Below are 14,043 nucleotides of genomic sequence, written 5' to 3'. Positions count from 1 at the left end.
AAGAGAATGTCAAAGTTACTAGAAATAAGTCTGTCAATGAAAAAGGTTTCCCGTCCTATGTAATGAATGTTATGTACCGGATTGGAACAGTTCTGGAGAAGCACAGAATGATGTCGATTTTCAAGCCAACAAAACACCGGGTGTTTACCGAATCCTTTATAGCTGTGGATCAGTTTACATTGAACCCAGGACGTGGGTTCAATGTAAAGGTTAAAAATAAACTTTTTCGTAAAAATTACTTAGCAATTCTATTTTAACTATTTTGAATTGATGTTCCTGATATTTTTCACTTACAATTCAATTTTCAGGTGTTTTATTGAGCTTGCTATAAGAAAGTAGTTGAACAGTTTGAGAATTTATGTAATGCCATCATACAAAATTAATATATGTTGATAACGAATGTAAATGATGATACAAAAACATGAGGCAATATCATTTTAGTAGGTGGAAACATTTTGTCACAAACTCCACATCACGTGGGTTTTCCAGAACCTCACAATTAGGCAATTGCTCCACCACTAATTTTGCTGAAAAAGTAAATTCATTTTTCCAGATTCATTCCATTTGACATCTAATTGTGCTCACGTTGTACTCTCCTTGAAAGCCCATTCAATTAGCTTTCTGTGCCTTCACTTTAGGAGGCGGATGATCAGTCAATATATTCACGACCCCCTCGCAACCATCGTACATTGTATAACATATGTCTAGAACATTCCTTGTCGTCAAAGTATTCTGTACTTCTTTCTGGCTCAGCGCAATTCTGATGGCTTCATCTTTAGACAACTTGTCCAAGTCTCTTCTTGGTATTTTAACAACGGAATTCTCAAAGCCGTTTACCTTAAAAAAAAAGTGATATTAGACAATTGTGTTTTGACCCCTTAATAAAAAATTGTTTTTTTTTCCCTAAAAATTGTACATTAATTAATTGAGTTTTCATAACTATGGTTATCATGGCAAAATAGCCATTTACAATGTAAATTTATTGCAATTCATGCACTGTAACACATTTAAACACTCAGAATATGACATAAAAATGTTTTCGGGTTTATTGGCCGTGGTCTGCAGGTTTTTATACCTGACGTTTCATCTGTTACTGCGGCAGACATTATCAAAAGCGATGCGGCAATGGTCAAAGGAATCTAACTTGCATTACTGCGATGCGAAAACTTTTATGTCAATATTGATTAAAAAAAAATTGACTCCTGTTTTTTTGTAACGATTACACTAATTAAACCTTAGAAATTATTTCATTTGTATACCACAGTATCACCTCTAAATTTGAAAGTTGTTTTTTATTTTTACCTCAGATTATTTCATTTGAAATTTTATCCTTACCCAATCATTCATCATGTTCAAATAGAATTAAAATCATATTTTAATTATATTATTCAATTATTATGAATTGGCCTTGGCTATTCCCTTTATGTGTAAAAATGCTTTTGTATTTTATGCATAATGAAGGTATTATTATGTTCTCAATGAGTGAACTGAAAGAAGATGATTGTGGATACTATTAATTGAAACGTCGTGAAGTAGCTTGATTTGTAATCTTTTTAATTTTATTTTTAATCATTCAATTTTTAATTTGTTGCTTATTTTTATTATATTGCTTAATATTATTGACATTTTCAGTTATTTATTTCAATTTTATTTGTTATTTCAGAGATTTCTAATCATAGTAGATAGTGGAAGTCCGAGCTAGTAAAATTCGCCATGAAACATCGTCAACAACTTTCAAACAAAAATAAAAGAGTTTTCTCACCTGACACACCAAATCCAACTTGTAGTCCAAATCAATCTGTGGCCATTTCTGATCAAAAACCCCCTTCTCCCACTGGATCTCCTCTGAATGATTCAACCTATTCGGAGCTGAAACGAATCCGCTCCAAAGTTCTGAAGCAAAATGGGGTGCCATGGGCGCCAGTAGAATTATTTGAGAGGCCAGAGCTCTTTCAAACTGTGAACTGTGACCGAAAACGGCTGGCGGGACTTTCTGAAATTACATGTTTTTTTCTATTTTCAACATATATAATGACATTTTTATAATTTATTGCGTTTATAAATTGTTACTGGCGGTAACAAATTATGAATTTTTTTTACCTTTACGAAAACTTTATTGTTAATTTCCTCACAAAATATACACTTGATAATAGGAAAAGTAATAAAAGAATATTTCAGCAATAGAAAAAAACATGTATGGGACACGTCAGCAAATTTCATTTTATGTAACTAATGATAATTTGCTTTTGTTGAAAGAAATTTAAAAAGAATTGAGGCATTTCTTAGAAAAAATTTGGAACTTGTGATGCACTGTTTGGAACCTTTGGTGTAGTAATAAATATAACTTAAGTTTTTTCCCAACACCAATCCGTTATTTCAACACCTCGACACGTGTTTCGATCACCAACTGATCATCTTCAAGAGGAAGATCTTCCTCTTGGAGATGATCACTTGGTAATCGAAACACGTATCGAGGTGTTAAATTAACAATTTTGGATTTGAACAAGTCAGCTGTGGCAGAACACGCACTGAGTGAAGGAGACCACAGAACACAGAACTAATTGCCCCCAACCAGGGATACCATAGCTGACTGGTACGGGAGGCAATAGAGATCCTCAAACACACGGATAATTTTAAAAGAAAAGAAGAAGCGGTGAACCTCAATCAAATATGGAACTTCATTTTAAGGAATTCGAGAATAACGAACAGGACAACAGGCAGCAAGATTGTTAATGTTCCAGGTTCAAGTGTAGGTACAAATGCAGGTACAAATACAGGTACAAATGCAGGTACATAAATACGATTTACGAAGCCTAAAAGGTAGTCATCGGACAGCAAGCCATGATGGTTAAACCTCTGAAGAAGCTAGCCACTCGCGCCAGCGAAACGTCAGGAAGAAATTCCAAAAATCCACGGCTTTCAACTTCGAAAAGTAATGACACTGAAAACCTCAGCCGTGAAAGTCTAAACCATTTTGTCGTAACGATTTGGTGTTGAGAAATAACTCCAGTAATATTAAAAATTTTTGAAGTTTAAGAAAGGGGATACTGCTTTCTGAAACGTTAATAATTTGTAAAGACAAAGTAACTTATACATGAAAATTGATCTTCCTCTTGAAGATGATGCTACCTAATAGCAAAACGTGGCTAAAATATAGTTTTTTTTTTTTGAAAATTATATAATTTTTATCATGGTTAATGAATTGCACCTGAATGAAAGTAAAACTCAAACTTGAGTTGTTTAGGTTCGTTACATATCTGATGAAATAATGTGGTAAATTTCTTCTTGGCATATATTTAGATAATAATCTGTCTTGGCCACCTCAATTCGATTATATATGTAGCAGACTGTCAAAAACAGTGTTTTTTATATGTAGAATATCACCCACCCTGAGACTGTTTGTTAATCCTTGCTGTTTGGAAACTGCCACGCTGAGCTGCTGCGACACCAAATAATTAAAAGTGACTCCTTTAATGTAGAAATTCCTCGAATCGAACATGTACTCGTCGTGTGGTTTGAACTGCCCCTCGGGGAGCATTGCCGGTAAGGAAGTCCTGTGCGCCAGAAATTCTCTTATGGTGAGCCACAACCTTCTCTGCCAGTTGAGAATGCCAGGGAACGCTATCAATGCAAATTATCTAATAATTAGTGAAAGAAAATGTTGACAGTGGTCGGACACATGAACTTACTGTTGGAGTTCCAGTTTCTGTGACTTGTAGGTGCTACGTCGGCCAATATAAGTAATCTGGTAGTATCTGTGCCGTACGCCGTGAACATGTCTTGCGGATCTACTCCATTGTGTTTGGACTTGCTCATCTTCTCCCAAGAAATCACTACCTGCTCCCCGGTACCCTTTTTCTCGGCCTTGTTCCTCTTCAAATCTGATAAAAAACTAATAATCTCAGCTTCAACATTTACCCATAATTTTCTAGAAAGTTTTATTGATCGATGTGTTGAATAGATTGATTTAAAAAAAAAATAGTATAGATTACTGAATCAATATATTAATTTTATATATTTGTTAATTTACAGATACCTCTGAAATTTCGCCCTGTATCAAAGGGAGTTAGAATATCCCTGCCGGGCAAAGTGTCACTTGTGAAAGGAAGGATCCATCAAAATGACACTTATCCTATCGAGCTACTAGTGATTTTTTAAAGTTTGCTGAATCAAAAACTCGACAAGGTGACGGCATTTAGGAGCCAATGTTTCTGGGGGATCACAGGGCAGAGATTAACAACCTTTTTGCTGAGGACTTCAGTTCCATCTGCCAGAGGTTTGATGGTCAGGTTGTTGAAAATGGTGAGCAGAAACCCAACAAATGAAAGCACCCTTATATTTTTCGTATATTTTAAGCACAAAACAGCTGTGATATCAAGAATTACGGACCAGTTTGTATACAATCTGCAATCGTCAAAGTCAAGAAAATAATTTTATTGGATCATAATATTTTGCATATTCAAGTATAACTTTATTGTGAGATTTTCACTGAATAGTTTATGAAACCGCAACATGTGTTTCTGTATACAACAGCTCAATTAGATGTAGGAGAAATGTTAAGTTCACCTGATTATATTGCTTGCAAACCTTATCCTACAAAGTCAATTATGTTATTCAAACTCTCAAATTTATATCTCTACCAACGGCTCTTTTGAAAATGTTTTGAAATTGCCCAATACTCACCTAAAATGGTGACGCTGTCTTCATGCAGATACTCCCCTGTTCCTTTTACCCTGTAACTTCTTCCCATCACCATTCCTGCACCAAGAGCCTTTTGAAAGGCTCCCTTTCTGGTAGTAACCCTAGAGAATAAAGGAAATGTGACACAAACCTAGCATAATACATGTGCAGCACGGCGTGTTCTTTGCCTCCGATATACAGATCCACGGGGCTGAATTTGCGAGCCTTCTCCTTGGAGAATATCTCATTTTCGTTTTTGTGATCTAGAAACCGCAAATAGTACCAAGAGCTGTCCACGAACGTATCCATCGTGTCTGTTTCTCTCTTTGCTGCCCCTTCACATTTGGGACAAATCGTGTTCACCCAATCTTGGATTTCTGCCAAGGGAGAGACACCTCTAAGCGTGATATGAGCCAGCTTGGGTAGAACCACCGGTAACTCTCTTCTCGGAACAGGCTGGATGCCGCATTTTTGACAGTGAATGATGGGAATGGGCGTTCCCCAATACCGTTGACGGGAGATGAGCCAATCGCGCAGCTTCGCGCTGGTCCAGTAGCCGCCGACGTTTAACTTTTTGGCTCTATTGCAAATTTCTTGACGTTTCCATTCAAGTTCCTCGCCCGATGAAAATTCTTTAACGGTTTCAAATGTAATGTTGTGATGTGAAGCAAATTTTGTGGCTTCAGAAAAAACATCAGGGATTCCTGAAAAATATTGCATGACTATTTTTGAAGAATCATTAGCAAAAATGTTTCTCAATTCACTTTTCAACATTATATACAATAATTATATTTTCTGATAACCTGAAATACTCAGAGAAATTGGAAAAATGGTACCATAACTCACACAAAAACTACTCACAAGATAGCTTAAACAACAATCAGTGAACAATACTAATATTCATAAGAAACCTGTTGAACAATTTGAAATTATCATATGTATTTCAATGTCATGGTACATATAAACACATCTCTGGATAATCTCTGAGGTGGTTTATGAGTTTTTGGATAAATATGTGTAAATGATAGGTTTTATGGTTTACCAATGATAACAGTGAAAATCTATTTAACAAGATATCATTGTTAATCTGGATAAACTTCATTAATTTTGTAAGTTATATTTCTAAAAATTTTGTTGGGCAGTTTTAAAAGCTAAGTCAATCATCTCAGGCCAAGTGTTCAGATACACAAAATATGTCACAATTATTGTCTTCTATTATTGTCTCACAGTATAGCCTCCCGAAGATAGTTTTTTGTATAATTGTTCTGTATGGTTGTCAAATTTCAGACCTCTATACCCCAATTGAAATAAAAAGACAGAATTACTACGATAAGTCAATACATGGTTTTTTCATCTTGAGCACCAGTAGATTAGCCTTAACAATTTTTTCAATATCTCAATATCAGAGTATACAATATACCAAAAATGTAGAGAGCATTACTAATACAACTATTACTACATTTTACCTGTGGGTTTGACAATAATTGCCTACACTGTACAATTAAATTAAATAATTAAATAGAATTGGCTGATACTTGATGAAAATCCATATTAAAAAACTAATCAATACAGTTTATTGTATGATTTTCACTATAAAGGGTTTTACAAAAACCGCGACACGCTATACAATAGCTTCCTCAAGCATAAATTTGAGGAAGCTATTGTATAGCGAAACACGTGTCGCAGTTTTTGTAAAACCCTTTATAATGAGAATCATACATTTTCTGATTGATTCGGCTGTTACTTGATGAAAATCCATAGTAATTTCAAAAATTACACCTCACAATTTGATCCCCACAAACTTTATTTGAAAAATATATCACAACATGTTTCGCTAAGACATTAGCTGAGGTGTAGTTTTTGAAAAGAAAATCATGCAATAAACTGTATTGATTAGTTTTTTAATTAAATTAAACTTTATTCCACTGCTACACTGACAATACAACACAAAATATTTAACTGAACTCAAGACTAAAATTGATATGTCTATCGCCTTAATAGCTCACTTCATACTGCACTTTCAACTACAGTATCATTAATAGTTTCTGCCTTTTTGACAGATTAAATACTTTGATATTCAATTGTCGAAAAAATAGTTAATTTTATTTTTTCAGTTCTCCTTTTAACTCTTATTACTTTATATCATCAAGATATTCTGAATCATGTCTGTCTATGTGATCTAAATTGAATAGTTAGAGTCAAAATGGTCTCAACTTTGAAAAGCAACTAAATAAATTCATCATTTTATAATTTATGAGATATACCGCAAGTTTATATTCTTACCCAAATAGGAGTCTGTAAATGGAAGAAAATCTATTTCACTGGTAACATAAACCGGCACTGATTCACCATTGATTGGATTCTTCAATTGCACCCTCAACTTGACTGTTTGTTCACAGTTCTGAATTCCCTCATGTTTGGCTAGAATATTATCAGTGGTGACAGCAACAAATTTCGCATGTTCCACATATTCAGGTTTGGAAGTCCAAAGAGGCAAGAAATCTCTTCCACCAGAGTCATTTTTTATTTGGAAATCGAAAGAAACTCCATTGCATTCTCCAATCCAGTGCTTCTGGAGTTTAGTGATATCCTTCCAGTCCTGCAATACTGGGTCATCTAAACCGTCTAGTAAGTCTTTGGCGAATTTTGTGGTACGAATGAACCACTGCCTGAGGAGTTTTTTCTCTACTTTTGCTCCCGAACGCCAAGAATTTCCATTCTCGTCCACTTGCTCATCTGCTAAAACAGTCTTGTCCTCCGGATCCCAGTTCACAAGAGCTTCCTTTTGATAAACTAATCTGAAAGACAAAAATTACTTGTCTTTTTTGGTGTGAAAACAAAAAATGCATATTCTATCTCATCTTCTTTGTCCACCAACATATATTTTTCATTAGCAAATAATGCTCTTCATAGTACAGTCAATCACTTATAAAATACAAAACAAAAAAAAAATAGGGACAAGTCGCATTTTAAAAACAAGAAACTAGAAAACAAGACGAATTATTGATGACTGTCGATGCTATTCGAAAGCATTTTTATAATAACTAAATTCCATTAAATGAGTGCTTCATAAAATAAACAATTTGAATCATTTGACCCCCTACCTACTTGATGACTAATAATTTTAACTGTCAAGTATTAACTAATTCAAGGTTTAGATATCGTAAAAGGAAGTTTTGCCAACTTATTAAATCAACATGTAACAACCTAATTACCAAATTCCACATCAGAAAACAGATTTAGAAGAGAGAAATAACTCAATTCCATTTAGTAATTCTGTAAATTTTCAGAAATCTCAAATCAATTAATTTCTAAGCATTCCAAAAGATGGAGTTTCAAACCGTTCTCTACCAAATGTTATACCAAATTTGGGTATAGACATCTCAGAATGAACCAAGACTAAAACAAGACATATATATCCAGCTTCTGTTGATTCTTAAATATATTTTCTCTAGTGATGCAAACATTTATTTATTAACAAATATTTTTCATAATTTCTCTAGTGAATTGTAAAAGGTAGTCTTTCTAAAGATATACTTGGTCCAAGTCACCTTACCCTGCATCATATAATTTCAGAAACAAATCTTGCGTCCACCTGTAGTACTGGGGGTCACACGTTGAAAACTCTCTTTCCCACTCGAAATCGCAACCCAATTCTATAAGCTGTTTTTTCATGTGGGTTATATTTTGACTAGTCCATTCACCAGGAGGAATTTTTCTATCTATTGCAGCGTTTTCAGCAGGTAATCCAAATGCATCCCATCCGATCGGGTGAAGAACCTGGCAGAACAAAATCATTATGCATAGTATGCAAAATAATAATATTTGAAAATTCTCTAACTTATATGTGAAAATTATGAAAATTAAAAACTTTGTACAGTACACTAACATTTTTCCCGTTCATTCTCTGAAATCTTGCTACCGTGTCACTGATGGTGTACACACGAACATGTCCCATGTGCAAGAATCCTGAAGGATAGGGGAACATAGGAAGCACATAATACTTTTCTCTTGTTGAGTCATTATCCACATTTTTATTTCTTATCCTGCCTCTCCAATGATTCTCTATCTTGTGTTTCACTTCAGTTGATATATCATCATTCTAAAAAGAGACAATGATTTATAATGAAAGGTATCACAGGAACCTCTGGCTTAATGGAATTGGGCGATAACTGATGCCAATCCATAATTCATTCCAAGTAAAAGTTTATTGTGAGATTTCCACTGGACAATTTACAAAACTGTAGCACGTGTTATACTTCAAGCTTTTTTTGTATGGGTTACACCAAACACCAGAAGTACAACACTCTTCTCGATATGAAGTACAGTTGTGTACTTTGTCTCCAAGACGCCAACCTGGTTGGTAAAACGCGTGTCGAGAAGAGTGTTGTATTTCTGGCGTTTGGGAACAGTACTCCTTCTGGAGAATCAATTATATGTAGGTAAATTCAAAATTGGTATTATTACCCATAAATTAATGCCTGAAATAGTTCTCATTAAAAGTGAATGATGTTTCGCAGTTTGTTTCAGGATTCGCGATTTCTTGATGATCATATTTTGACTTATGCCTCTAAATTACCAAAAGTTTTATATCGAAAACGAAAACCATGTATGTGTTTTGATAAAAATGAGACATGACATAACCTCTTCTACTGAAATTGAAAAGAAGAAATTCAACTCGCTAAAAGATGGCGCTGCACTTCTTTGAAAGAAAAAATATAAAATCTCTTGTGCCATCTAACGATGACGTTGCATTACTACCGATACGTGAAGCACAAAATACTAAATTTCAGTTATTCGCCGAATGATAGCGCAGTACTGTCTCTATAAACAAACTTTTTATATAGACTATATACACAAATTCATAATTCATCTTACAGTCACAGAATATTCCAAGTCATTACAACGGAGTGGCCTTCACTCCATTTTTACCGTTATTTAAAGATTTATCCTCAAACAACATTTTGGAAGTACGTCACAGCATAGAAGAACGTGCCTGAGATAAAATCACTAGTAATATGGGTTGCAACTTTTTATTTTCAATAAAAATATATGAAACAAAGTCGTGTTAGTTACACCATTCATAACTAAAGAACAGCTAGACCAATTTTTATCATTTTTGTGTTTTTGGATTTGTTTTCGTCGGGAATAGGATAAATATAGTGGCCTGTTATAATAAAACGCAACTGACAGCTTCACATTGATTCTGACAACTCAGATTCATTGTTCATCTGTTATAACAAAACGCAACTGACAGGTCACGAAATGCCTATGTCGTTTGTTTTAAATTATCACAAAGTTAACCGGTAATGTATTTGTTTTGTGCAAGAATTATTATAATATAAATCTTATTGTGACGATATTATTATTAACAATGATCTTTCCCGACCAATAAATAAAGAAGAAGAAGATGTTAGATTACAAACTTAACCTCATTCCTTCAGAGTAGAAAATATACTATTGTCGTTAAAGTAAAGTACCATAGAGAGTTAAATAAATACTGAGTATTAGTTTATATAAACAGTTATGAATGAGGATCAAAGGGACATGCCAGCAAAAAACCTAAACTAGAAGATTCGCCTTCAGAGGCTACAGCAAAATCAGAAATGAAGAACATTTCCCCCAACAGTGAGTTTCATATATTTTCCTAAGTATAGTAACTACACTCAGAAATTTCTACACCTGGGTAATATGAAAAACTCTTAATTTTTTAGGTAATAGAACTCCAAGATTATGTCCTTATTTAGACACAATAAATAGACAATATCTTGACTTTGATTTCGAAAAGTTGTGTTCTGTATCTTTAACAAGAATCAATGTGTATGCTTGTTTGGTTTGCGGAAAATACTTTCAGGGAAGAGGAACCAACACTCATGCCTACACACACTCAGTGGCTGAGGGACATCATGTATTTCTCAATTTACAGACCCTCAGGTTTTATTGCTTGCCAGATAATTATGAAATAATAGGTAATTGCGGGAAATGAGTCATATTTTATAAGAGTAGACAAATATTTTTTCCAGATTCGTCACTGGATGACATTAAATACGTTTTGAATCCAACTTTCTCCGAGGAACATATCAAAAATTTAGATGAGAGTACAAAACTGTCGAGAGCTATTGACGGTTCACTTTATACACCAGGTATAGTGGGATTGAACAATATAAAAGCTAACGACTATTGCAATGTTGTGTTGCAGGTAAATACTTTACAAATATTTCTTTAACAGAGTTATAAATATATATATAATAAAGTACCTTGTTTTTGCAAACATAGAGAGACAAGTTGACATAACATATATAAACATAATTGAAAATGAATAAACAATACTGGATATTCACTGATTAATCACCAGCAAACTGTAGTAGTATGAAACTAATGTTACTGTTTATAATTGTGTATAGGATGCATACTAACATAGAGTTGAGTTGATGTTTCATCCAGAACGAAAATCATATAAATGTTACTTTTCGTTGCTAAATTTGATTTTACCCCTTAAGTTTATTGGCAATGCATACTCCTAATGTTTTTTTGGAATACTATTTTGTAAAGTTCAACTGATTTGTTTGCTTTCAATGAGATTACTGTCATCATCAATTATGCCATTTACTTTTGAAGATAAAAAAAAATTGAAATTGTCTTTAATATTCAATATGACCGAAAATATTGAAAGGAAATAATAGTTTTATTAGAGTAAAAATATAATAATTCATAACTGACTTATGATATGTCACAATTACATCAATAACTTTTGTAAATCAAAAGATTTTCAGGAAAAATAATCGTACAAAGTGACCCATTATTCGGACATTCCTCCCCCCACATTTTGAATTCACTTTCGTCAACCTGAATACAGGTCTACTAAATATAATAATGATAATAATAATAAGATAGTAACATGAAGTTTGTCCACATCTTCATACAATAAATCTTTGCTGAAATATTAGTTTTTATAGATTTCCATAGAAAACATTTCGATTCTTTCGAACATTTCTTCGATATTACCTAGAAATGCTATTTTGTGCATCCTAAATTGTAGTAGAATTTCATAAAAAATCAAAAAATGAGATAAAACTAAAACAAAAACCACAAGACGTGACATGTATAATAGCTTCTTTGAGTCAAAATGATATATCATTTTTACAGTGAATTTTATAAGTTGCTGTTATTATGGATTTTCATTAAGTATCGGCCAGTTCTATTCAATTTTTGAAACTAAAAGATGGTTAGAAAACAACTGTAAACAGTGATACATATTATTAATTTCGAAGAGTTAAAAAATAACTAACAATATTCATCTTTGTTGCCTGAAAAATTTCAATTTTGCAATTATTTCCAAGGGGCTCTCTCATGTCACACCTTTGAGAAATTATTTTCTCATGGAAGAAAACTACAGCAAAGTGAAAAGACCTCCTGGCGATTCGGCTTATTTACTCGTTCAAAGATTTGGGGAACTAATGAGAAAGTTATGGAATCCAAGGAATTTCAAAGCACATGTTTCTCCACACGAAATGTTACAGGCTGTTGTTTTGTGGAGTAAAAAGCAATTTCAATTCACACAACAAGGTAATGAAATACAAGACAATGATGGTAATGTTTTTTTTTGATTCTCTCAATATTTTTGTTTGTTTCTTGGATGTTGAAAACTTTCCAAGAACTACTTCCTACTACTCTACTACACGTGTTGGTAATTTCAGGGGACCCCATAGATTTTCTGTCATGGTTCCTGAATGCTCTGCATAGGGCTCTGAATGGAACAAAGAAAAAAGGGAGTTCGATAATATATAAATCATTTTTGGGTAACATGAGAATTTACACAAGGAAAATCCCTTCCACCGATCTAAGTGATAAGGAAAAAAAAACATTGTTAGCCACACCTGAATACCAAGAAGTTATAACGGAGTCTCCATTTCTCTATTTGACATGTGATCTACCTCCACCACCCCTCTTCATTGACGAGTTCAGGGAGAACATTATACCACAGGTAATTAATGAAGTCAGTCAATCAGCAGAGTTTATTCAGTTGAGAAAAAGACAGTGATTGGCAGATACTTCATTATATTCAATTTGTTTGTTTGTCTGTTTATTACATGTAAGAGACATTTACAGACACATATGTACACATACACTAAAAGTATATTTAAAAATATGCCCAATCTGTTTTTGATAATAAAAATAACTTCCTGATTCAGATCTTCAGATGTGTTGAGGAAATCGAAAGCATTTTGTTTTGCTGTAATGTTCTTTGCGAGAACTTGATTATCAGTTACTGTGCTTTCAATGGAATTATTTCTACCACATTTTTTTAATATACGACAACATTCATTTTATTATACATTTTTAGGTGAATCTGTATCAATTATTGACAAAATTCAATGGTCAAACTGAAAAAGAATATAAAACATACAAAGAAAATTTCATGAAGAGATTCGAAATAACCCAACTGCCTCCCTACCTGATATTGTACATTAAAAGATTTACCAAAAACACGTTCTATGTGGAGAAAAACATAACTATTGTCAATTTTCCTGTCAAGTGAGTAAAAGAAAACTTTTCCTAGTTCTTGATTATATGAGCACATTATTTTTCAGAAACGTGGATTTTGCCGAATTTCTAACCCCCGAAGTAAAAGATAAGCACAAAAACACAATTTACGATCTGGTCGCAAATATTGTACACGACGGGGAACCAAACAAGGGAACGTACAGAGTACACATCTTACAAAAATCAACTGGGCAATGGCACGAAATGCAAGATTTACATGTAACCGATATTTTACCACAAATGATAACTCTGACAGAAGCCTATATACAAATATATGAACTTAGATCATAGAGCAGTACCTTTTATAAACGTTTTCTCATTTTCAAATTTATTTATATCTGGCGCTGGAATAATTTTTTAAGCTTATATTTATTTCGTTAAGAAAAATCAGTGGTTGAAATTGAATTCAAGATAAAAAATTAAACTTCAGCTGAAATTTAGTTTCGGTCAATCTACTGGACGAAAGTTATACTTTCAGGAAGAAAAAGGTTTCGGTCTTTTATTTCTACAATGTGGGAAACTTCCAAAAAAAGTTATGAATACTTTGACCCGTTACTTGATGAAAATTAATAGCACTACCCATGATAATGACTGTTCAATTTTCTCACCGTAAATTTTATTCACGACTCGTTTCGCTACCAGGTAGTTTAATCGGTTGAACTGATTCATAAACTATACCAGAATGTTTTTCATATAGTAGCAGGTACTACCAAACTTAATTATATAAATAACTAATTTTGATAAAAAAGGTAAATTTGAACTTGATCTGGGTAATATAATAAAAGTGGTTCAACTACAGCTTGTCAAATCTAGGAAGAG

General features: G+C 33.4%; 2 protein-coding genes across 2 annotated transcripts; one reads left to right on the top strand and one right to left on the bottom strand.

Annotated features, from left to right (window-relative positions):
• Positions 1 to 586: 586 nt before the first annotated feature.
• LeuRS-m (Leucyl-tRNA synthetase, mitochondrial) lies at positions 587 to 9,380 on the bottom strand. The gene is given in 10 exon segments (XM_074176734.1): positions 587 to 837; positions 1,763 to 1,993; positions 3,389 to 3,621; positions 3,690 to 3,881; positions 4,684 to 4,761; positions 4,764 to 5,384; positions 6,964 to 7,478; positions 8,237 to 8,460; positions 8,570 to 8,782; positions 9,148 to 9,380. Coding segments are annotated over 10 exon segments (2,622 nt in total). The 5' UTR covers positions 9,235 to 9,380; the 3' UTR covers positions 587 to 609.
• Positions 9,381 to 9,970: 590 nt separating this feature from the next.
• Usp39 (Ubiquitin specific protease 39) lies at positions 9,971 to 13,551 on the top strand. Its single transcript, XM_023164819.2, has 7 exons — positions 9,971 to 10,308; positions 10,395 to 10,649; positions 10,704 to 10,879; positions 12,021 to 12,246; positions 12,378 to 12,664; positions 13,025 to 13,215; positions 13,272 to 13,551. The coding sequence occupies exons 1-7, from the start codon at positions 10,287 to 10,289 to the stop codon at positions 13,513 to 13,515; spliced, it is 1,401 nt and encodes a 466-aa protein (XP_023020587.2). The 5' UTR covers positions 9,971 to 10,286; the 3' UTR covers positions 13,516 to 13,551.
• The last annotated feature ends 492 nt before the right edge of the window (positions 13,552 to 14,043 follow it).

This window comes from Leptinotarsa decemlineata, unplaced genomic scaffold, assembly GCF_025532065.1.
Source record: "Leptinotarsa decemlineata unplaced genomic scaffold, Ldec_3_MD MMD2_tig00002082_RagTag_RagTag, whole genome shotgun sequence".
Taxonomy (NCBI): domain Eukaryota; kingdom Metazoa; phylum Arthropoda; class Insecta; order Coleoptera; family Chrysomelidae; genus Leptinotarsa; species Leptinotarsa decemlineata.
Note: the sequence above shows the minus strand (reverse complement) of the source record. Positions and strands in the feature narration are given on the sequence as shown.

Excerpts from the sequence above, each read along its gene's own strand:
- Usp39 (XM_023164819.2), top strand. The coding sequence starts at position 10,287 with ATGAAGAACATTTCCCCCAACA. Across the intron at positions 10,309-10,394 it reads GAAGAACATTTCCCCCAACA|GTAATAGAACTCCAAGATTA; the intron begins GTGAGTTTCATA and ends TTAATTTTTTAG. Across the intron at positions 13,216-13,271 it reads ATTGTCAATTTTCCTGTCAA|AAACGTGGATTTTGCCGAAT; the intron begins GTGAGTAAAAGA and ends ATTATTTTTCAG.